This window comes from Dipodomys merriami, unplaced genomic scaffold, assembly GCF_024711535.1.
Source record: "Dipodomys merriami isolate MVZ:Mamm:240054 unplaced genomic scaffold, mDipMer1.0.p SCAF_39, whole genome shotgun sequence".
Taxonomy (NCBI): Eukaryota; Metazoa; Chordata; class Mammalia; order Rodentia; family Heteromyidae; genus Dipodomys; species Dipodomys merriami.
This window is the reverse complement of record NW_027205492.1, coordinates 5,025,001-5,047,921: the sequence shown is the minus strand read 5'-3', so window position 1 is coordinate 5,047,921 and position 22,921 is coordinate 5,025,001. Positions and strand designations below refer to the sequence as shown.

The 22,921-nt window shown below is 54.9% G+C and overlaps 2 protein-coding genes across 3 annotated transcripts in view; one reads left to right on the top strand and one right to left on the bottom strand.

The window, feature by feature from the left end:
- Nucleotides 1–227: 227 nt before the first annotated feature.
- Nucleotides 228–19,881, top strand: Znf335 (zinc finger protein 335). Of its 2 annotated transcripts, none has more exons than XM_069989878.1 (28): nucleotides 228–402; nucleotides 1,052–1,302; nucleotides 2,493–2,733; nucleotides 3,757–3,834; nucleotides 4,039–4,344; nucleotides 4,439–4,576; nucleotides 5,922–6,068; nucleotides 7,662–7,872; nucleotides 7,955–8,132; nucleotides 9,193–9,305; nucleotides 10,298–10,316; nucleotides 10,434–10,550; nucleotides 10,644–10,720; nucleotides 10,801–10,961; nucleotides 11,511–11,743; nucleotides 12,764–12,857; nucleotides 12,952–13,046; nucleotides 15,613–15,866; nucleotides 16,742–16,853; nucleotides 16,928–17,302; nucleotides 18,051–18,193; nucleotides 18,277–18,431; nucleotides 18,568–18,671; nucleotides 18,763–18,840; nucleotides 18,976–19,059; nucleotides 19,136–19,201; nucleotides 19,288–19,369; nucleotides 19,460–19,881. In XM_069989878.1, exons 2-28 carry the CDS (start codon nucleotides 1,102–1,104, stop codon nucleotides 19,585–19,587), a joined length of 3,990 nt encoding a protein of 1,329 aa, XP_069845979.1. In that variant the 5' UTR covers nucleotides 228–402; nucleotides 1,052–1,101; the 3' UTR covers nucleotides 19,588–19,881. The 2 variants fall into 2 exon arrangements, with proteins under 2 accessions (XP_069845979.1, XP_069845980.1); XM_069989879.1 differs by having other exon boundaries at nucleotides 229–402; nucleotides 4,442–4,576.
- Nucleotides 19,882–20,489: 608 nt separating this feature from the next.
- The window catches only part of Pcif1 (phosphorylated CTD interacting factor 1), a 14,873-nt gene continuing 12,441 nt past the window's right edge, over nucleotides 20,490–22,921 (bottom strand). Inside the window, exons 12-17 of the mRNA XM_069989880.1 lie at nucleotides 22,522–22,694; nucleotides 22,301–22,387; nucleotides 22,032–22,216; nucleotides 21,364–21,457; nucleotides 21,085–21,260; nucleotides 20,490–20,982 (exon numbers count right to left, since the gene is read on the bottom strand). Coding sequence (XP_069845981.1) covers nucleotides 20,757–20,982; nucleotides 21,085–21,260; nucleotides 21,364–21,457; nucleotides 22,032–22,216; nucleotides 22,301–22,387; nucleotides 22,522–22,694 — 941 coding nt within the window. The 3' untranslated portion in view covers nucleotides 20,490–20,756. The remainder of the gene's footprint in view (nucleotides 20,983–21,084; nucleotides 21,261–21,363; nucleotides 21,458–22,031; nucleotides 22,217–22,300; nucleotides 22,388–22,521; nucleotides 22,695–22,921) is intronic.

Below are 22,921 nucleotides of genomic sequence, written 5' to 3'. Positions count from 1 at the left end.
AGACGCAGGCTCGCCCCAGAGCCACTCCAGGAGAGGGCGTGGCTCCCGTAGCCACGCCCAGGAGAGCGGGACCCCACCCGCGGTGCGAGGAAGGGACCTGCATGACGTCAAACCACTTCCTATGTAGCCATCCGCCGCGACGGAAAGTAGTCCCTAGGCCCCTGCGGAACCTGCCGCCCATCCTGGGCATCACATAAAATCTTAGAGCACATCTGGGCCTGACTACGGCTTTCAGGCCTTCAGGTGATCCTCCGGAACACTGGAAATCTGTCTTTCCCTGTGGCGACGGTGGAAGTAGTTCCGGCCCACAGTGAGCCGATGGGTCCCTCCGCAGCGGAGGGAAGAGGATGGCGACCTCGTCGATGCCGGAGTCGGGGAGAGACGCGGCGACAAAAGCCTCAGGTAAGCGCCGGGTAGGGTTAGAATGCTCTCCCGCACGCTGCTGTGATGTAGGGTCCCGCCTAGGGACTACCCGGCGGCGAGGTCCCAGGCCGGCGGGGCTGTCCGAACAGGGCCCCGGGGTCCCAGGCCCTTTAGTCGCTCTCGCACTTGCCTGAGCGGAAACGCGGCGCCGCCACAAGATGGCGTCGGGCCTGGAGCTCAGGCAGCGCCGGGGACAGCCCCTAGTCACCAGGCCCCGAGACTGTCGCTTCAGCCCCCTCCGCCGAGCAGCCGGAGGAGGGGGGGGGCGGGAGAGCGAAGCTCACCACTGACCCCGGGGGGGGGTGGTGGCCTGTGGACTGTACCACCGACCCAGCACTCGGGGGTCGCGGGGGGCCGGAGGACTGAACCACCGCGCCGGGGGCCATAGGGCCAACCATTCTGTGTGGCCACGATTACCCGCCACTGACCCACCTCACCCGGAACGGCGCCCGCCCGGGAGGCCAGGCTGGTCTTCCGGAAGCTTCTTTCCTCGAAACACCACAAAACCCCACCCCGTCGGAGACTCAGTCTTTGCATCTGCGAAATGGGCGCCCGGGCGGCGCCGGGCGGGTCGTGGCGGCCGGGGAGTTGGCCGGTTGGTCGCAGCTCTCCTCCCCTCTCCTCGCAGAGTGAAAGCCCCCGTCCCCGCTTCCCCCTGGCAGTCCGGTTCCCGAGCCAATGGAGGAAAACGAGGTGGAGAGCAGTAGCGACGCGACCCCTCGGCCTGGCCGGCCCGAGGAGCCCTCGGAGAGCGGCCTGGGGGTGGGCACCTCGGAAGCCGTGTCTGCCGACAGCAGCGATTCCGCCACGGCCCTGGGGCCGGCCGAGGCGGACGACTCTGGCGTGGGGCAGAGCTCGGACAGCGGCAGCCGCTCTCTGGTATGGCCGGGCGGGAAGGCATGGGTGAAGAAGGCGGACGGACCGTGCCGCCCGAGCAGGCGTCTGCAGGATTAGCTTGCGGTGAAGTTAGCATTTATCGCTTCCGAACCAGACACTCTGTCCCACCCCTGCCATGGGTCTTCTCTTTAGCTTCATACCTTGTAAGGCACATACTACCGCGGCCCTCCCTCACCGTACATAAAGGGAAACTGAGGCACAGCACAGTGCTAACAGCCCCGGGATTCAAATCCACAGCACTATCCGGCGGCCTCCCACTCTGGGAAGCGGTGTCTTGATTCGAGTCTTGGCCCTGTCTCTCTCTCACTCTTGACACCTCTTTCAGCCTCAGTTTCCCCATGTGTCAAGTGGGAAACACACTTATGAATCATCTCTTTCTGGCCCTGCATCTTGGTAGGTCTGTGATCATGACTACCAACGTGTAACCCTCATATTGTTCATCTGTAGAGTGGGAGTAACAGATACACCTGCCTCAAGTAGTTTCCATGAGGTTTAAGGATGCAAAGGAATTCAAGCAGTGCTCAGCACACAGGAAGCACTCAAGGTCTGGCCCTTGTTACCTCTGAGATAGTGCTCAAGTCCAGGGTAAAATAAGAATGGGGCTGCCCGGTGTCCAGAATGTGCTAGACTCTGAGGCCAGTGAGGATAAGACCTCTGTGGAGAGCAGTTGGCATAGGGACCTGAGGTTGCAAAGGGCTAAGAAATTGGTTCCACATGGGAAAACTGTCCCAGAGGACAAACCCAGCCTGCCAGTTCAGTGATGGGGACCCATGGGACTGCAGAGGAAGAGGTCCTGCCTTGGCCTTGGGGTCAGGGTTGGCTTCCTAGAAGCGCCAAATGAGGGTGAGTAGAGTCATGGGTGGGACTGGGAAGAACTTCAGGCCTATTGAATGAATTACGCAAAAGCCCAATGAAGCTCACTCCATCTGGCTGTGGTGTGGGGTATGAAGAGCCGCTAAACACCACTGGGTGTCCTGTGACTTCATGGTGCGCTTTGCATGGAGAGCTTCTGCCACTGGCCCTCTGTGCAGTTGAGCATGTGTGTTGCCCCCCTGTTGTATCCTAGGGCTCAGGAGCCAGAGCTAGCAGGTGGAGGGAGCTGGCAGGTTGCCTTCCCTGGGCCCACTTCTGGCACCTGAACCCCATGTTTCTCCCCCTGCCCCCCCCCCCAGGAGGAGGTGTCTGAGAGCAGTTCCAGCACGGACCCCCTACCTCATGGCTACCTCCCAGATTCATCTTCGGTGTCTCAGGGGACTGTAGCAGAGCTACCAGGTGGCCCCACAGTCCTGGTACACTCCAGCGCCCTCCCAGACCCCAACATGCTGGTGGCGGACTGCACAGCTTCCTCCTCAGACCTTGGCTCAGCCATTGACAAGATCATTGAGTCTACCATTGGGCCTGACCTCATCCAGAGTGAGTTCTGAGGTGATCCCAGACCCATGCTGTGAAGTGCCACCCTGAGCCTGCTCCCATTCGTGAGATCTGAGTGCCTCACACAGTCCTTAGGCACACCCTGAGAAAGTGGTTGAGAGAGCTGGGCCCAGTGGCTCTGACTTATAATTCTAGCTACTCAGGAGGCTGAGATTTGAGGATTGCCATTTGAAGCCAGCCTGGGCAGAAATGTCTGTGAGATTCTTTTCTCCAATTAACAAGCAAAAAGCTAGAAGTAGAACTGTGTTCAGGTGGTAGAGCGCTAATCTTGAGTGGCAAAGCTAAGAGACAATGCCCAGGCCCTGAGTTCAAGCTCCAGTACTGATACACAAAAGGAAAGGAAAGAAGGGAGAAAGAAAAAAGTGAAAGGAAGAAAGGAAGCCAGGCATCAATGGCTCACACCTCTAATCCTAGCTACTCAGGAGGTTGAGATATGAGGATTGCGATTCAAAGCCAGCCCAGTCAGGAAACTCCGTGAGACTCTTATCTCCAATAAACCACTCAGAAAACTGGAAGTGGCGCTGTGGCTCAAGTGGTAGAACACTCGCCTTGAGCTGAAGAGCTGAGGGACAGCGCCCAGGCCCAGAGTTCAAGCCCCACGGACCACCCCTCCCCCCCAAAAAAATAGAAGAAGAAAGGAGTGAGCAGGGCAAAGCTGGAAGAGCTATGGTTCAAGTGGTAGAGCACTAGTCTTGAGCACAAGAGCTCAGGAACAGCACCCAGGCCCTGAGTTCAAGCTCCAGTACTGGCACAAAAATAGAGAAAGAGAAGTGCAGGGCCTAGGCTTGACCTTGAAGTTTGGAGCAGAGGAAGGATGGACTGCTGTGGTAGCACTGCCATTCTGGTGCCTGGGCCAGCAGGTGACCTGCACCAGTCCTCACACTAGCCCTGTTGGGGACACCTGAGGCTCAGAGGATCAGTGCAGCTGGTCTCCAGTTGCCCAGTAGGGTCTAGGGTGCAGAGACAGCTGGAGGCCCTCCCAGGATGACCTCCTATCTCTACCAGGCTGTATCACCGTGACCAGTGCTGAAGATGGCGGGGCTGAGACCACACGGTACCTCATCCTGCAGGGCCCAGATGATGGTAAGACCCTACTGCAGGCCCAGTGAGCCCTATAGCAAGCAAAGGTCCCGTGCAAGCTTGACAGGTTCCCCATTGCTCTCGGTTGAGTTCCCTCTTGGCAGGGGACTTGGTTCTGGGATCCCCAGGCCTGTGTAGGAGGGGCATCTGGAGGTCACAGCCAGCCCTGCCCTCTATATAATCTCCCCCACCTTCTCCTACTCCCAGGTGCCCCCATGACATCAGCAATGTCCACTTCCACCCTGGCCCACAGCCTGGCAGCCATCGAGGCCCTGGCAGATGGCCCCACGTCCACATCCACAAGTCTAGAGCCTTCTGAGGAGGCAGCAGCTGGATCTAGCTCCCTACCCCAGCCCCTCCCAGCCCCTGGCGCTGAGGAGCTGGACCTACAGAGCCTGGAGGCCCTGATGGAGGTGGTGGTGGTACAGCAGTTCAAGTGCAAGATGTGCCAGTACCGGAGCAGCACCAAGGCCACGCTGCTGCGGCACATGCGTGAGCGGCACCTCCGTCCAGGTGTGCACACAGCATCTGCCTGGTGTGGGTGGCCCAGTGGGGCTGGGGTGCTGGGCCTCACATGGCAAGCCTGTCTCTCCCTCCCTGGTGGCAGCAGCAGCGTCCACAGCTGGTAAAAAGGGACGTGTGCGGAAGGGGGACACCGCCGCCACCAAGACCCCAGAGGAGGAAGGTCCAGAAGAGGAGGAGGATGACGACATCGTAGATGCAGGGGCCATTGATGACTTGGAGGGTAAGCTCCTGTGCCTCCAAGCCCCATGTCCCCACTCCCATCTACAGTGACTGGATTCCTGAACCTCTGTTATAAGAGACAGGGATTTCTGTGCTGTTGTGTAGGCTGTGCACCAAAGAAAATAAATAAGGGGCCTCATTTATCTGAAAGAAAGACTCAGGGAAATAGCCAGGTATGGTGGCGGTCTGTGACTGTGATGCCATCTTCTCAGGACAGAGATCTGGAAGATGGAGATTTTACAGCTAGCCACAGCAAAATGTTAACAAGACCCTATATCCACAACAGTCTAGGTGAAGTGATGAACACCTGTGGTCCAAGCTACCCAGAACTTGTAGGTAGAAGACTGAAGTCTGAGCCTAACCCCAGGCAATACTGAAAGACTATCCAAAAAATAAATGAACAGTAAAGGGCGCAAGGCCTCTCTCAAGTGTGTAGCACCTACTTAGCAAGCACAGGTCCCTTAGTTCAAACCCTAGTAGCACCAAAAAGAAAAAAATAAATCACCAGACAACAAGGGCTCCTGCCTGTAATACTAGCTTCTTCAGAGGCGGAGATCTGAGGATCATGGTTCAAAGCCAGCCCAGGCAGGAAAGTCCCTGAGACTCTTATCTCCAATAAACGACTCAGAAAATGTCAGAAGTGATGCTGTGGCTCAAGTGGTAGAGTGCTGGCCTTGGGCACAGAGAGACTCAGGGATGGAGCCCAGTTCCTGAGATCAAGTCCAAACCAGCAAAAAGAAAAAAAAAGAAAAAAATAATTTCATTATTTTGCTAGAAAAAAAGATTAACTGTTTATGTTATATACCTAATATGTGAAGTATTAGTTCAATAAACAATTAGAAAATTACTAGCTATTTCACTGTGTGTGTGTGTGCGTGTATGTGTGTATGTGTGTGTGTGTGTGTGCGTGCGTGTGTGTGCGTGCGTGTGTGTGTGTGTATGCATGCAAGAGGGAGAGAGACAGAGACACGTCTCCCAAGTACAGCTCAGGCTTACCTTGAACTTGAGATCTTCTTTATTCAGCCTCCCAAGTGCTGGACTGCAGGTGTGTGCCATTACTCCCAGCTTACTTTTATTTCTTACACTAATTTTTGAAATCCAGTGCATATTTTGCACCTACCTATGTCTTGGGGGCACAAGGCACATTTTAAGTGTCTCGCAGCCAGGTGTCACTGGACAGGCTAATGTCAGGAAAGGTGCAGAGTAAGTAAGTACTTGCAGGAGTGCTCACTTGGGTGGGCTTGAAGGAGGACTGGGCGGGATGTGGAAGTGGTCTTGCAGAGGATCTGGGCTGGGGTTAGGGCTGGAAAGGCTGGTCCAGCACTGTCCTTTCCCTGTCTCCACAGAGGACAGTGACTACAATCCAGCTGAAGATGAGCCCCGAGGCCGGCAGCTACGGCTTCAGCGACCCACCCCCAGTACCCCAAGACCCCGGAGGAGACCTGGCCGGCCCCGGAAGCTGCCTCGCCTGGAGACCTCGGACCTCCTGGGTGGTGAGACTTGGTCTGGGGAGGGCTGTGCGGGTGGCAGGGTGGCCTCACTCCCTGCTGCTTATGGAAGGCTCTTGGAGAATAAGTGTATGAAGTGACAGTCTCAAACCAGCCAGCCCACAAGTGCTCAGCAGAGCCCTCCTGGCACCAGCCAGGGACTTAAAGGCTTCACGGAGGCACATCTACTGGCGGCTTGTCACAGCAGAAGAAGCAGGAAAGCTGGGCGCTGGTGGCTCACACCTGTAATCCTAGCTACCCAGGAGGCTAAGGTCTGAAGGTCACAGTTCAAAGCCAGCCCGAGCAGAAAAGTCCCCATGAGACTCTTCTCTCCAATAAACTCAAAAAGCCAAGGTGGCGCTATGGCTCAAATGATAGAGCTCAGGGACAGTTTAGGCCCTGAGTTCATGCCCCAGGACCAGGGGAGGGGGAAAACTAAGCAGGAAAGGTTTAAAACAGCAAAATAAGAACAAACAAGGCTTAAACTGAGACTGTCCAAGGAGCCTTGGCTCCAGCATTCAGCTGGAACGGGGAGCCTGTCATGGGTGTGAGTGCCACCCATATGCACTGCGTAACCAAGAGCTTCTCACTTTGTCCATTGGGCTCTGTTCCTTATGCTAATGGAGGGGGGCACCTGCCTTCTAAGGGTGGCTTGTAGGGTTAAACATACACAGAGGGGCTGGGATTGTGGCATAGTGGTGGAGTGCTTACTTAGCATGCATGAAGCCCTGGGTTCAATTCCTCAGTATCACATACACAGAAAAAGCCAGAAGTCTGTATAGCTTAAGGGGTAGAGTGCTAGCCTTGAGCAAAAGAAGCTCATGAGCAGTGTCCAGGCCCTGAGTTCAGGCACCAGGACTGGCAAAAAAAAAAACAAAAAAACAAAAAAAACCATACACAGAAAGGTACCTGGTGGTCTTGTGTCTTTGCAGTTTGGAGATCTTATTGAAGCCCCTGTTCTGGGCTTCGACTCCACCTGAGCACTGTCTGTGAGCTTCTTTGGCTCAAAGCTAGCCCCTCGCACTTGAGCCACAGTGCTACTTCCGTTTTCTGGTAATTAATTGGAGATAAGAGTCTCATGGACTTTCCTGCCCAGCCTGGCTTTGAACTGTAGTCCTCAGATCTCAGCCTCCTAAGTAGCTAGGATTACAGGCATGAGCCACTGACTGCTTAGCCCCTTAATTTTTAAAGTAGTATTTTCCACACACTCAAGTGGATAAGACTTGAAATCTTCTGACCAGTCTCTCCAAAGAGCACCAGAATTAAAGTCCTGCTGTTGTTGCCTCCCCTGGCCTGAAATGTCCTGTAAGGTCAAACGGAACTCAGGAAAGGAGTGGTTTTGCCTTAGGGTGCACAGCCAGTTGGAAAGTGAGCTGAAGCCAGAACCCAGTTCTCTGGACAGGGTGGTCCCCAGCTCTTCCTCTTGCTCTGGACAGCATCCTGTGTCAACTGCTGGGCTGGAGGCATTAGCTCAGGAGAGGGTGGCATATGGACAGGCCCCTCTGAACTGACTAGAAAGAGAGGTTGGCTGGTGTCCAGCCCTCTGTCCACATCTGGCCTGCTCTGTCTGGATGATTATGAGCTGCATGTCTGTGGCAGGTGTGGGTGAGCCTCTCGTGAGTTCCCAGAGTGGACAGAGCCCTCCAGATCCTGAAGCTCCCAGCTCTTCCGGCCCAGGACACCTGGTAGCCCCAGACAAGGCAGGCAAGAGCCTTGTGGAGCCAGGTGTGAGCCAGTCAGATGAGCCCGATGTCCCACCCCGCCGGCGGGGCCGACCCTCCAGGCGCTTCCTAGGCAAGAAGTATCGCAAGTATGCAGAACAGAGGTAAAGGGAGGGTGGTGGTGCCTCAGAACTCACAGCCCAGCAAGACCCGCCCACACCCTTCCACCAGGTACTACTACAAATCACCCAAACCTCTTCTGAGGCCCTATCTGTGCCGGATCTGCGGTTCCCGCTTCCTGTCCCATGAGGACCTGCGCTTCCACGTCAACTCCCACGAGGCGGGAGACCCACAGCTCTTCAAGTGCCTGCAGTGCAGCTACCGCTCCCGACGCTGGTCCTCACTCAAGGTGGGAAGGTGGGGAAGGCAGAAGGCATCAGGCAGCAACCTGGCCCCAGCATGTAAGGATACGTAGCTTTTCTAGACATGCTGGGTTGGCTGCATCCTTCAGAAGGCAGCCATGGAAAGACCAATGGCACCCTATTTTCTACCTTTTTTGTGTGTGTGTGCCAATCCTGAGGCTTGAACTCAGGGCCCTGGGCACAGTTCCTGATCTGCTTTGTGCTCAAGGCTAGTGCTCTACCACTTGAACCACAGCGTTACTTCTGGTTTTTGAGTGGTTAATTGGAGATGAGATACTCATAGGGACTTTTCTGCCTGAACTGCCTTCAAACCATGAGCCTCAGATCATGAGCCTCCTGAGTTGCTAGGATTACAGGCTGAGCCACCGGCGCCCAGCTGGAACCCTATTTTCAAAAGGACAGTTCACCCCAGGACACAGATTTATTTGCTACAGTTTGGCAGTCATGATTTTGTGAGACGCAGTGATAGAACCTTTCCAGCAGATGGCAGCCATGTGTCTCAAGAAAGGGCCCCGAAGGTGCTGGGCCCTGCAGCAACCCCATGGCTGGTCTCACCCAGTAATTCATCCTCTGTCCTGTGGCCCAGCAAGATTGTAGGCTGATGGCTCCATTTTCCTGACCCAGGGAACTTTGGTTTGGCCTGGCAATGCAGGAGGGTCCCTCAGACACTGGGGCAAGTGCCAAAGCTTGTACTTTCTTCCTATGCTGCCCCCTCCCAGCCTCAGGGACCCACAGCTTGGTGTTGTGGGCTTCACAGGGGGACATTTCATTGGAGCATGGGCTGTGGAGCTGTGCTACCTGGAACATCACCAGGAACTGCCATTGCAAGGTCCTGTCCTGAGCTTCAGTTTCCGTTTTTGTCACATATTGAGCCAGCACTGGGCCTGGCACTCTGCTGAGACTTCCCAGCCATCGCAGTCCTAGATCCTAGCAGCAGTGCCAGCTGTCCTCATGCCCTTGGCCTGGAGCCTGCTGTGAGCCCCATGCTGTGAGCATGGGCACGGACGGGGGGCCAAGCCCCAGCCCACCAGCCTCCCTCTCTCTCAGGAGCACATGTTCAACCACGTGGGCAGCAAGCCCTACAAGTGTGACGAGTGCAGCTACACCAGTGTCTACCGGAAGGACGTCATTCGACATGCAGCTGTGCATAGCCGGGACCGGTCAGTGGGCTGGGTGGGGACAGGGGCAGGGAGGCCAGGCAGGGGGCAGATGGAGGCCCAGGATCACCACAGTCCCAGCAGCTTGTTAAGAGACATGGCCAGGAAGACGAGGCGATCCATCCCTTACCATTTGGCCAAAGAATGTGGGGATTCAGTCGTCCCCTGTCATTGATTTAGTTTCTCAACTGAAAACTGAGGGCAAAAGTTGCTTGTAGGAGTTCCCTCAGGGACTTGAAGATGCAGTGCTTTCTGGGCACAGCAATGAAAGCAGATAGGACACAGGGGTCTGATGGCTGCTCATGGAACTGTAGGTGTGCACCAAGGGTGGATACAAAGACCCCTGGGATCCAGACTCCAGCCAAGTGTGTGGAAAGCCAGCTTCCCAAAATGTTTATGGGTTTTCTTGAAAAATTAAGTAAATGGGAGAAGCCAGGCGCCAGTGGCTCGCGCCTGTAATCCAAGCTACTCAAGAGGCCAAGATCTGAGGATCACAGTTTGAAGCCAGCTGGGGCAGGAAAGTCCTTGAGATTCTTATCTCCAGTTAACCACCAGAAAATCAGAAGTAGTGCTGTGCTTCAAAGTGGTACAGTGCTTAAGCTTTCAGCAAAATTGCCCAGTTATAGTGACTAGGCCCTGAGTTCAAGCCTCAAAACAACTGACCAAAAGGAAGAGAAGCTCTGTGACCCAGTAAGGTTAAGGTTACCAGGCTGAAGGCCTGTTTTCCAATGGCTTTCTTTCCTGAGGGTCTTCATGAAGCCTTTAGTAAAAAATGTGTTGTGTGATTGTGAGGAGAGAAACCTGGTGGCCAGGTATAGAACGGGGATGACCACAGAGAGCTTCAGCATTTCCCCATGGGCTCCCTCTGGGGGAAATACTGGTTGGTCTAGGAGAAGGGCAAAGGTGCGCAGGGTTGAGATGGGTGTGGTAGGCATGAGAGCATCTTTCATAGGCTTAGGGAAGGCATGGTTTAATTTCTCAATCTTTCTTTCCAGGAAGAAGAGGCCAGATCCGGTGAGTCTGGGACCCTGGGCTAAAAAGGGATCTGCCTGAGGCTGTTGATGGATAGAGGCAGAAGGCAAGGCCCCTTCCTCTTCTCCTCTCCATGTCACACCCTCTGTGTCTCCTCAGACCCCAAAGTTGAGCTCTTTCCCCTGCCCTGTGTGTGGCCGTGTGTACCCCATGCAGAAGAGACTGACACAGCATATGAAGACACACAGCACGGAGAAGCCCCACATGTGTGACAAGGCGTGTGTGGGGTGTGGGGGTGCATGCCAGGCTGGGGCTGGGGTGAGGGTGTCCCCTGGGCGACGTCCCGTCTAATCCCTGCACCCTTCACAGTGTGGAAAGTCTTTCAAGAAGCGCTACACCTTCAAAATGCACCTGCTCACGCATATCCAAGCTGTAGCTAACCGCAGGTACGTCCCCTTCCTCCCCGGGCCCCTGGGGGTGAGTGTGCTTCTCATCACTGAACCAGCCTCCCGCACACTGCCTCCAGGTTCAAGTGTGAGTTCTGTGAGTTTGTGTGTGAGGACAAGAAGGCCCTGCTGAACCACCAGCTGTCCCATGTGAGCGACAAGCCCTTCAAGTGCAGCTTTTGTCCCTACCGCACCTTCCGTGAGGACTTCCTGCTGTCCCATGTGGCTGTCAAGCACACAGGTCAGGCTGGGCACAACCCGGTGTCCCTGTCCAGTCCTCAGGGTCCCAAGCCTCCCTTAGAGGCTCGGTTTTCATCATCTTCCCTCTGGCAACCCAGCCAGAAGCTCTAGCAAGTGTGCTGGGAGTCCTGGGGCAGGTTCCCTCTCCCTGCGCCTGCCTTTGGAAGGGGATCTGAAGGGTCCACCGGGTGAGGGTTGGGAAAGTAAGTCTTGGATCCTAATTCCCACGTGTGCTGGGCACTGGGGTTAGACCAGGGCTCCCAGGGCTTCCCCCAGATGCAGCAGCTGAAGCAGTGGTGTTGCTCAGCCCATGGAAGGGGGCTCTGGGGCCCCATGGTGGCAGCTCTCAGCCAAGGTTCTGGCTATCTGGAGGTTGGTGACACAACAGAAGGGTACAGTCATGTGACTCTGAGCCTAGGTATGGCTCAGAGCGCAGAGTGGCCCTAGTCTTTTCTACCCTGGCCCTCCAGCGGACAGTGTCCCATGCTACCATCCCTGAGAGCGTTGCTGCAGGGCCAGGGGGTGTGAGTGTGCCCCTATGTGTCTGCAGGAGCCAAGCCCTTCGCCTGCGAGTACTGCCACTTCAGCACGCGGCATAAGAAGAATCTGCGCCTGCACATCCGCTGCCGACACGCCAGTAGCTTTGAGGAGTGGGGGCGGCGCCACCCCGAGGAGCCCCCCTCCCGCCGCCGCCCCTTCTTCTCTCTGCAGCAGATCGAGGAGCTGAAGCAGCAGCACAGTGCAGCCCCTGGCCCACCTCCCAGCTCCCCAGGACCCCCTGAGGTAGGCCCAGCTAAGCAGACAGCAGACATCTGCACTGTGGCATAGGAACAGCAGTCCTGAGCTTAAGAGTTGGCGCAGCTGTCTAGTACCAGTATGATGAACAGAAATACCAGTAGCTGAACTTTACCAAAAGTCCCTTGCTTAGCGACGTGACCACACTTTACCTGTCTGTAAGGGAAGGTGAGGAATGTAGCTTGTAGCTATGTCTGTTGCATGTCCTGAAAGAAATCGGTGCCATTAGCAAGAAAGAAGAAGAGAATTCAGTGGGCCAGGCACCAGTGGCTCATGCCTATAATCCTAGCTACACAGGAGAGTGAGATCTGAGGATTGCAGTTCAAAGTCAGCTTGGGCAAGAAAGTCTGTGAGGCTCTTTTCTCTAATAAACCACTAGAAAACTGGATGTGGCACTATGGCTCAAGTAGTAGAGCCTTTGCTTGAGCTGAAAGCTGAGGGACAGCACCCAGGCCCAGAGGTCAAGCCCCCTGACCAACAACAACAACAAAAAAGAAGATTCAGGAGCTGGGAAGTTGGCTCAGTGGTAGAGCGCTTGCCTTGCATGCCTGAGGCCCTGGGTTTGATTCCCAGCACCACATAAGCAAAAAAGCTGGAAGTGGCGCTGTGGCTCAGGTGGTAGAGCACTAGCCTTGAGCTGAAAAGCTGAGGGACAGTGCCCAGGCCCAGAGTTCAGGCCCTACGACCAGACACACACACACACAAAAAAAAAAAGATTCAGTGAGCAGCTAGCATTCATGGCCAACACTGAGGCTCACAGTGGCATGCTGATAGAACATAGACTGTAGATGGTGGTCTTGGGTTCAAGTCCTACCTCCGGAGGACAGTCACCTCTCCTCTGTGAGCCCTCAGTTCCTCTGTGGTACTGAGCTCTGGGAGGGAGCTGGAAAAGTGGAGGTGAGATGAAGTAAAGTGGCCAATGGGGGATGCCGAGCAATAGAGGTGCTTAGGGAAGGTACTCGGGGTCTGGACCACCCTTCTCAGGCTCGGCCCTGTCCCCACCCCCAGGTCCCACAAGAGGCAGCACCTTTCCAGTCACCTGAGACCCCCCCTCTGCTCTGTTCTGACCCCCTGGGTGGTGCGACCATCATCTACCAGCACGGTGAGCTCCAGGGAGACCAGGGCCCCACGGGGAGTGGGAGGACGGCACTGGTACCATGTCCAGGCATTCTGAGCTCAGGTCCTACCCTACCCAGGAGCTGAGGAGTCCACCGCAATGGCCACACGGACAGCCTTAGATCTACTGCTGAACATGAGTGCCCAGCGGGAACTGGGGGGCACAGCCCTACAGGTGAGTCTCCTGGGGCCTCCTCCCCACCCAGCATGCACAGCCCCACGGAGGACGCACTCAGGATGGGGTGGAGGAGAATGACGACTCAGAGCCACCTACCTGCTAGCTAGTTCCAGCTAGTGGGGAACAGACTCCCTGAACCTGGTGGGCAACCTAGGGAGATGGGCTCTGCCGCTCAAGGAGGCCCAGGAGATCAGGGCACCACCCACCCTACCACCCTCTCTGCTGCAATGGGGGCATCCAGCAAGTAAACAGCTTGTACCATTTTTCCCTAGAAAGGCTTTCTTCAGCCTTATCCCCAAGGTTAGATACACATTGATTTGTAAATTTTGTTGTTGTTCTTGTTTGTGGGGCTTGAATTTGGGTCCTGGGCGTTGTTCCTGAGCTTTTTTGCTCAAGGCTAGCACTCTATCACTTTGAGCCACAGCTCCGCTCCCAGATTTTTGGTAGTTAATTGGAGATGAGAGTCTCACAGAACTTTCCTGCTGGGGCTCACTTTGGACCACGATCCTCAAATCTCTGCCTCCTGAGTAGCTATGATTACAGGCATGAACCACCAGTACCAGGCTGATTTATAAACCTTTTAAAAGAGTTTCTCTTTCTATGCTTAAATAATTACTCTATCTGGAATTTATTTTTGTGTGTGTGCAGGAAGATAGGGTCTGTTTTTCTTCTAAAAGTAGTCCAATGAAGTAGTTCAAAATGGTCCCTTCATCACATGCACTGTTTTGATTTGGTGGTGGTGGTGCTGCTGTGTGTGTGTGTGTGATCACATCTAGGAACTTGGGCTTTGTGCACGTACCAGTAACGTACACTGTACTGCTTGGAGCCTCCAGTCCTCCTGCCTTTACTTTACAAGTGCTAGGATTACAGGTATACACTACCATGCCCAGCTTATTTTGGCTTCTGATTACAAAAGCATATTCTTGTTGAAAAACCAAAATGGGCACTAAGAAGTGTTCAATACAGGTGAAAGTCCTTAACATTCTTCCACTTCCCTCAGATACCCAGTAAGGAGAAATTTTCAGGGTTTTCTCCATTCACTAGCACCTATACCTTTGTTCCTTTAAAACTGAGGTCACACTTGATACTCCTTAGCCACATACTTTTCTCCTCAACAATGTGATGTGTAACCTGGCCTGCACCTACATAGCCCTTACATGTCACACCTCTATCATCGTAGCATGTAGATGTTCTCAGGATTATTTATTTGCATTGTTTGCAGGTTGTCATTAATTCAAGCAGTGCAATCTGGTTGAAGTTTTGTCAATGGTCTTTATAATTGTGTGACTGTAACAGGTTGAATTTCTATTCTTTCTCTGTTTCTACTAACTTGGAGGAAGTCTCCCCTTTTTTGGGGGGGGGGGGGGAGTCCAGTCGTGGGGCCTGAACTCTGGGCCTGGGCACTGTCCCTCAGCTCTTCAGCTCAAGGCTAGCGCTCTACCACTTGAGCCACAGCACCACTTCCGGCTTTTTTCTTTTTGCTTATGTGGTGCTGAGGAATCGAACCCAGGGCCTCAGGCTTGCAAGGCAAGTGCTCTACCACTGAGCCACCTTCCCAGCCCGGAAGTCTCCCTTTTATGTTTTGTTAAAAAATACTTTCTTTGTTTCCCAACCTCATTTCCTGGTTTGTTTTGCTATTTTCTGTCATGATCAGAAAAATCTGTGTACTCCTATATTACAAAATAACAAATTTTATACACTATATTTTATGAACTATACTATATTTTATAAATTACAGTATACTAGAAGTACATCATATATAGTATAATCTATTATAATTATAAATAGTATATTTTATAAACTGTTATATGAAATATTATATTAATATATTTACAACTGTTACATTTCAGCTTTTAATTCATTTAAAGCAAACCTTGTAGTAAGATGTTAGAACTCAAACTTTTATCATAATGGTTTATCATTTGTCCTTCTACCCTAGAGTCTCTTGGTTGTAGCACTGTTGACATTTTAGGTTAGCTGTCTCTGTGTGGTGAGTGCCCTGTGCATTCTGAGGTGGTCTGTACTACTACATGCCAGTACCAGCCCTAACCCCAATCAAAAATGTCTCCACACATTGCCAAATGTCCCCAAAGAGGAAAGGAGGCAAAATCACTGCTCTTGCCAAGTCCTGTGGCTCACACCTATGATCCTAGCTATTCTCAGGAGGTAGGATCTGAGGATCATGGTTTAAAGCCAGCCTGGGCAGAAAATTCCATGAGACTATTATCTCCAATTCACCACTAAAATGCCCAAAGTGGAGCTGTGGTTCAAGGGGTAGAGCGCTTGCCTTGAGCACAAAAACTCAAGGATAGCACCCAGGCCCAGAGTTCAAGTCTCAGGAACAGCACCCCAAAAAAAGTAAATAATCACTGCTGTATTCTTAGCCTGTTTCCAGTTGCTCAATGCAACTTGGAAAGCTAGAGGGATCTTGGAAAGCACTTAAGTTTTGCAAGTGAGTGGTGGCCTGTAAGCTCTAAGGCACCAAGATAGAGAAGAGCCTTGTACCTTGCATTCCAGCTCCTTGGCAAGCTCTAGCCTGACATGCTCACTGGTGCTGTTGCAGGTGGCTGTGGTGAAGTCGGAGAATACAGAATCCGCATCCCCTGGCGGGCAGCCCTCCCCTGAAGACCCTACTCCACAGGTGGTGACGCTGCACGTAGCAGAATCAGGGGGTGGCATGGCAGCTGAGAGCCAGCTAGGTCCCTCTGATCTACAGCAGATCACCTTGGCACCTGGGCCCTTTGGTGGGGCTGGCTACAGTGTCATCACAGCACCCCCTACAGAGGAGGGGACATCAGCCCCTGGCACACCTTTCAGGTAGACTTGTCCTCTGCCAGGCTCCTGTCATCTTTATAAGTAAGCAGCATGCTGAGACAGTCACATTTGGGCCCTGCCCACTTGAGCCTAGCCTAGCTTGTACAAAGTGATTGGGGCACAGGGACAGTGTCACAGGTCAGGAGCTGCCATTCTTTGGCCATCAGCTGTCCTGGGAACTTGATTTTCATGATCTCACCCAGCCCCCTCCCATGAGCTGTTTCCTTCCTTTTATAAATAGGCCAAGGAGATTAGTAATTGGCCTAAGATCAGACTAGGAGGAGGTAAGACTTTGAACCCAAGTCCCACTGGTTCCCAAGACCAGGTGTTCTTTGTCTTCAGTTTTCTTGGTCTTTTCAGCTGGCATTCGGAACAAGCTCAGGCTTCTTTGCCAGCATTAGAGCCTGGCACCTGCACTTGGCTTCCTTACAATGAGCGAGTTTGAGCAAGAGTGTGTTCATTGAGCCATGTAAGTGAACCCTGGGCGCAGGTGCTGAGCTGGCATCAGGAGCCCCTGTCCAGCATGGGGCAAGCCTCCTCTCAGCCTCTGCCCTCTGCAGTCAGCCTTCTGTCCCACTTGACCAGACTTGGGCTGGACTCCTAGCACCTTTCTCTGTTGGCCCTGCCCATCAGGACAGGAATTAGGGAATATATCACTGCGTGAGCAGGACAGAATACTAGATACCTGGAAGCCATTCCTGGAAAAGGCAGCAGACTCAGCTTGCAAAGGCAGAGCCTCGGGTTTCCCCAAAGCTCCCATCTCACCTACCTATGGTGGGGATTACCCACAATTGATGCCTGTGGCTTGGAAAGGTGTCCCTGTGGCCCTCCATTCTCTCCTAGAACCCCACCTCAGGCTCTTCCTTCTCTGCCCTCAGTGAGGAACCCCCAGGAGAGGCAGCCCAGGCTGTGGTTGTAAGCGACACCCTCAAAGACACGGGAACCCACTACATAATGGCAGCTGATGGGACCCAGCTACACCACATCGAGGTGAGGTTTGGGGTGTGTCCCTCCACCCCCACCCAGCCCCTCCTCAGCCCCTCACACTACTGCTCTCTCCACAGCTGACTGCGGATGGCTCCATCTCCTTCCCAAGTGCTGATGCTCTGACCTCTGGAGCCAAGTGGCCCCTGTTACAGTGTGGAGGGCTGCCCAGAGATGGCCCAGAGCCCCTGTCTCCAGCCAAGACCCACCAGGCAGGGGATACCCAGGGCTCTGCCTCCTCACCTCCTGCAGCCAGCAAAGCCCTGGGCCTGGTGGTGCCGCCCTCCCCGCCATCAGCAGCCACGGCAGCATCAAAGAAGTTCTCCTGCAAGATCTGTGCAGAGGCCTTCCCAGGCCGAGCTGAGATGGAGAGTCACAAGCGGGCCCATGCTGGGCCCGCTGCCTTCAAGTGCCCAGACTGCCCCTTCAGCGCCCGCCAGTGGCCTGAGGTCCGGGTAAGCACTCTCCCTGCCACGTCTGCCTGAGCCTTCTAGCCCTTGCCTGTGTGTAAGAATCCTTTACTGAGCAACCCAGCCAGGTCCTCCATCCCCTCTAGGGGCAGAGTGACTCAGCACAGTCCCATCTCTTGGGAAGCTGGTTGTAAAGTGACTTACGGCAGACATGGCTCCCAGTGTGAAGCAAGCGTGCAGGGCAGAGAGCAGACACACAGCCAATTGCTGGGCTTGGGGTGCTGGGGAAAACACTAAGAGAGAATGGAGGCTGGGGTCTGTGGGAGCAGAAACACAGGGGTGACGGTGTGAGGCATGGGTAGGGACTGCAGCTATTAAATTTCAGGGAGCAGCTTCTTGTCCCTCTGAGGCTTCCCCTGCTTGCTGAGTTTGTTTCCTGACCACCCCTGCCCTGCACCCTATGAGCTCTTCAGGGACTAGAGCCAAGGGCCACATCTTCCTGAGGGGAAGTCCAGCTAAGCTGGACTGAGCCCGGGATGTCAGAGGTCCTTGCACCCAGCACCTCTTAAGTCCTATAAGGATATGCAGAGTCCACTGCTGGCCGGGACTTCTCAGATAAGCCAATGGCTTACCACCCTCAGGCCAGAGCCTGAGATGACTAGGTTTGTGCTTTTGACCCAGCTCGTCTAGTGCACAGGGATTTGACTCCGGTCTCCCTGGTCAACTGTCCAGGCACTTGAGAGCTCGCTGTCTTTCCTGACCCAGCCATGCCTGTCCTCTGCCCCCGCCACAGGCCCACATGGCACAGCACTCAAGCCTGCGGCCCCACCAGTGCAGCCAGTGCAGCTTTGCCTCCAAGAACAAGAAGGACCTGAGGCGGCACATGCTGACCCACACCAACGAGAAGCCTTTCTCCTGCCATCTCTGTGGGCAGCGGTGAGGCCAGGCACTGCCAGATGGGGCCATGGTGCATGCCCAGTGGAACAACCCTGAGCCTGGCTTTTTTCCTCCTTCCTCAGCTTCAACCGCAATGGGCACCTCAAGTTCCACATCCAAAGGCTGCACAGTTCTGATGGGAGGAAGTCAGGGACCCCTGCAGCCCGGGCCCCAGCCCAGACCCCCACCCAGACCATTATCCTGAACAGTGATGAGGAGACACTGGCCACACTGCACAGTGAGCTGTCACTGGGGCAGAAGGGAGGGTGTGAGAGGGGATCCAGAGGCTTGAGCCACAGCCTGAGGATAACTCTGGGCTGGGGCATTCCAAGCCTCCCTGAGGCCCCTGGGTGAACACCCTGCTCTCTGCCTAGCTGCCCTCCAGTCCAGTCATGGAGTCCTGGGCCCAGAACGGCTGCAACAGGCACTGGGCCAGGAACACATCATCGTGGCCCAGGAACAGACAGTGACCAATCAGGTAAGAGCCAAGTTGGAGTACCCCCCTGGCAGGACAAAGGTAAGATGGGGGTATACCAAGCTGAAGCTACAGCCACTTTTGGCCTTGGCAGGAGGAAGCCACCTACATCCAAGAGATCACCACAGCAGACGGTCAGACAGTACAGCATCTGGTCACCTCTGATAACCAGGTGACCCGCCCTTTCTACCCACTAGGGTTCCACCTTGGGGAGAACAAGTGCTTCCCACACTACTCCTGCCAGGGTCCGTGCTTGGTAGTATCCCTGGTCCTCCACTTGGCCTTACCTGGCTCCACCCTTCTCTAGGTACAGTACATCATCTCTCAGGATGGTGTCCAGCATCTGCTGCCTCAGGAGTATGTTGTGGTTCCTGATGGCCATCATATCCAGGTAGGCCAGACCTGGGGTGAGCTGGGGTCTGGAGGGCTGCTGGCCTCCTGGAGTCACAAATTGGCTTCCTTTCCAGGTCCAAGAGGGCCAGATCACACACATTCAGTATGAGCAGGGGGGCCCATTCCTGCAGGAGTCCCAGGTAGGATGCCAGGGAAGGGGGGACTAAGCAGGGATGGTGCACCAATACTCTCACAGAGCTAGATCTCACCAGCTTCTCCCTTCCAGATCCAGTACGTGCCCGTATCCCCAGGCCAGCAGCTTGTCACTCAGGCGCAGCTTGAGGCTGCGGCACACTCTGCTGTCACAGGTACGGGGCTGGCTCCTGATGGCAGGTGGCTGGGGCCAGGCCTAAACTCCTGGGGCCTCAGGCTCATCTTGCTTTCCCTTCCCCTGGCAGCAGTCGCTGATGCTGCTATGGCCCAAGCCCAGGGCCTGTTTGGTACCGAGGAGGCAGTGCCTGAACACATCCAGCAGCTGCAGCACCAGGGCATCGAGTATGATGTTATCACCCTGACGGATGACTGAGCCCAAGGGCCCAACGCCGATCGTGGATATTGGGGCTGGCTCTCCTGGGACCTGGGAGACTCACCTCCCTGTCCCCTTAAGGTGTTCATATACGGGGCAACCAGCACCCTCTTGACTCCCAGGGAGCCAGACCTGTGCTGTTAAGGTTGGGAGGCAGCCATGGGCCCCAGCTAGAATATGCTGGGTGCCCCAGCCTGCAGGCAGGCTTTGGGAGATAAATCTATTTTTTTTTTTTTTCTGGATGGACCCCACTGGGCCCTTACTCTTAATAAAGGGACCAGAGTCCAGCCCTGACCAACTTACTTTGTCCACTTGCTGCTAGCAGCCTGAAGCAGGCAAGGGACCCAGGAAGTAGAAGGCAAGGAAGGGCCTGAGGCTACTGTCCTGTGGTCAGCTTGCCCTGCCTCTCTGAGTACCTTGGTCTTGCTATTGGGTGGACCCAGAGGGTGCACGCATGGGGTGAGGGCCTGATCTCAGGAGAGGGCTGAGCTGAGGAAGCCTGGCCCAGAGTCTGCAGACACTGTTATCCTCCTCTGGACTCCAATGGCAGACCTGGGTGGTGCTGAGGCTGTTTTTTCCTGAGCCCTGGACTGCAAACATCTGACTTCTCACTAGCATGGCTCCACTGCCTTTGAGTCTTGTTTGGCCTGGGTACACAACACAGGTCCTTATGTTCCAGAAGTATCCCAGCAGGTAGCTTTGGGAGTTTAGAGCAAGATGATGCAGGCCTTGGACTCCTCTAGCCGCTAAGCACAGGCAGAGGCTACGAGGCACCTAGCTGTGTCAAGGCTCTGGGATGGAACATGGAGCCCCAAGGGTCATGTGAAGGGGAAGCCTGGATGTGGAGAATGATCCCAGAGGTAGCTCTAGGCAGCCCTCTCTGCTCTCATGACCCTCACACATTGTTGGTGGGGTTCTGTATTTCCTTTTACAAATGAAACAAGGCAGCAACAGGGTCAGTGTGGGGCTGGGAAGACATGGGCCTATTTACAATAGAGACTTGGACAGAGTCCGAGGTGGGGAGAGGAGGCAGGGAGGGGGAGCCCTAGCAGAGCCATAATATTCCTATGTCACTGGCAGCCCAAGTCCTGCTGCCACCCCAGGGGAGGGCCCTGGAGTCCCAGCCATTCATACAGCACCCATGGGGCTCCTCCTCCCCGCAGGGTGTGTTAAGTGGGGTGAGGCTCTCGGCTAGGCCCCTGCTCTCGGCCTGAGTCCCGGTCCTTGGCCTCTGAAGATGAGGAAGAGCTGGAGCCATGGCTTCGGGCTGACTGCCGGTAGGCAGTGGTCAGCTCCTGTAACCGCTCAGGCGTCGGTCCCCACTTGGTAAAGCCAGGTTCGTTCTGTAGGAAGAGCACGGCTGTGTTGTGGACGGCCTTGTAGTGCATTTCCTCCCTGTGGGCAAAGGCAGCTGCTCAGGGTGGGGCTAGGCCTGGCCTGGTCATCTGGCCTGGCCAGCCCAGCCCTCCTTCCCTCCCCTGCCTCTTGGGCACCCACTTCTTGCAGATGTGTTGGGAGCCACTGCGGTATTCGTGCTCAAAGGCAGGCAGGACCAGCTGGTGGCGTTTGAAGCGGCTCTGCTCCATGCGGGTGAGCACTGGTGTGGGGGGTTCCCGCCACTCAGGGATGAACACGATGAAGGACAGGGGCTCTGGTGAGCTATCCAGCAGTTTCTGTGGAAAGGAACAGGAGATTGGGGGACGGGGACACATCAAGAGCTGCCCTCCAGGGCTCTGATAATTCTGCCTGCCTCCCCATCGGTAGCCACATACCCACCTCAAAGTGAGAGACCATCGCATCCATGAGCTCCTCACAGAATGGAGGGTTGGCCTCAAAGGAACCACTCAGTGGGGCGAAGTCCAGACAGGGGCTAGGGATAGAAGATGTTAGGTCCCACCTGGATCCAGCCAAAAATGGGGAATCCCTCCACCCCTAGGCAGCCACACTGAAGAGATGGCATGGTCAGGCAGAGGCCAACATGCCCATTGGATGGATGAGGATAGAAGCTTGGGTACAGGGTCTTTGCCTATGCAGCTGAGGTGTTGGAGTTGTAAGGTACCACAACACAAGCCGCACCCAGGGCTTCCCTGGCTGCTGAGCACCAGGCCTGGCCCTTTCTTCTTGATGAAAAGCTATCCTCTTCATCTGGCTCTTCCTACCCCCACTGGTTTTGAGTCTGCCTTACCATTTCTTAGTGTCTGGAACCAGACTGGTCCTACTCCAAACCTGAGCTGACCCACTGAAAAGTCTGCAGACCAGGTTAGGTATTACGTGTCTGCCCATAGGGCCCAAAAAGCTGAGGCTCCCAGAAGTGAAGCAGCATGTCAGGGCTACCCCCCAAGACTGCCTGCCTCCAGAGCCCTAAAGTCTTGGGGAACAGCTGGCTGAGGTGGGACCCATGCCCCGAGGACCACTTCCTGGGCATGGGCAGAAGGGGCTCTCACCCTCGGGAACCAAAGTAGCCATCTGTGTCAGGGAAGGCAGAGCAGTACTGGCGGAAGTAGCAGTTGAGGGGTGAGGCAAAGCACTCAAAGCTGACGCCGAAGAGTCGGTGGAGAGCCTCAAAGACGTGCACAGGCAATGATCCCTGCAGGCCAGTCCCCTCATAGAGGCCCACTCCAAACATCATCTGCAGCGTAGCCAGTCAAGAGTCAGGCCCGGTCTCCCTGCTCCCTCCAAGGGGAGCCCTTCCCCAGCTGCCCCAGGCCTGTACCTGGTATCGCCGGAGAAGACACCAGACCCGCGGTAAGAACCGCTCTGAGGCAGAATCATCGATACAGCTGTAGCGGTAAAGGAGCCACTGTGGGACAGAAAATGGCTTCAGCAGGTGCCCCACACCCTCACTGAGGGTCACCTGCTGAGGTCTGTAGGTCAAGGAAGACCCCAAGCCCCAAGTTAGCCTGCAGCTAGAGCCTCCCCCCACCAAGCTCTTACCAGCTTGCTGAAGTAGTTGCGGCTGACCTTGACCATTTCTCCCTTATACCGAATGCAGACCACATTGTTCTCCATGTGCATCTCCACGCTGGGCATGGGGGGCGCAGACACGGCCAGCCGCACAGGGTAGCAGTACACTAGGCGGGGCTCCATCTCGGAGGCCTCCACCTCCTCTGTGGACAGGGAGAATGGTGAGGGGCCGGCCTGCCCAGTACGATCTCAACACCTACTGTGTGCCATGTGCACTAAATGGAACCAGAAAAGCCTCATTCCACAGGTCAGTAATGGTGGCTCAGGCAAGTTCAGTAAGAAGGAACCAAAAAGCCATTCAAAATAAAAGCACCAGATAACTGGCAGGAACTAGTCAACATGCTTGGCACTGAAGCAGACCCTATTTTCC

Excerpts from the sequence above, each read along its gene's own strand:
- Znf335 (XM_069989878.1), top strand. The coding sequence starts at position 1,102 with ATGGAGGAAAACGAGGTGGAGAGCAGTAGCGACGCGACCCCTCGGCCT. Across the intron at positions 1,303-2,492 it reads ACAGCGGCAGCCGCTCTCTG|GAGGAGGTGTCTGAGAGCAG; the intron begins GTATGGCCGGGC and ends CCCCCCCCCCAG. Across the intron at positions 19,060-19,135 it reads CTGATGGCCATCATATCCAG|GTCCAAGAGGGCCAGATCAC; the intron begins GTAGGCCAGACC and ends CTTCCTTTCCAG.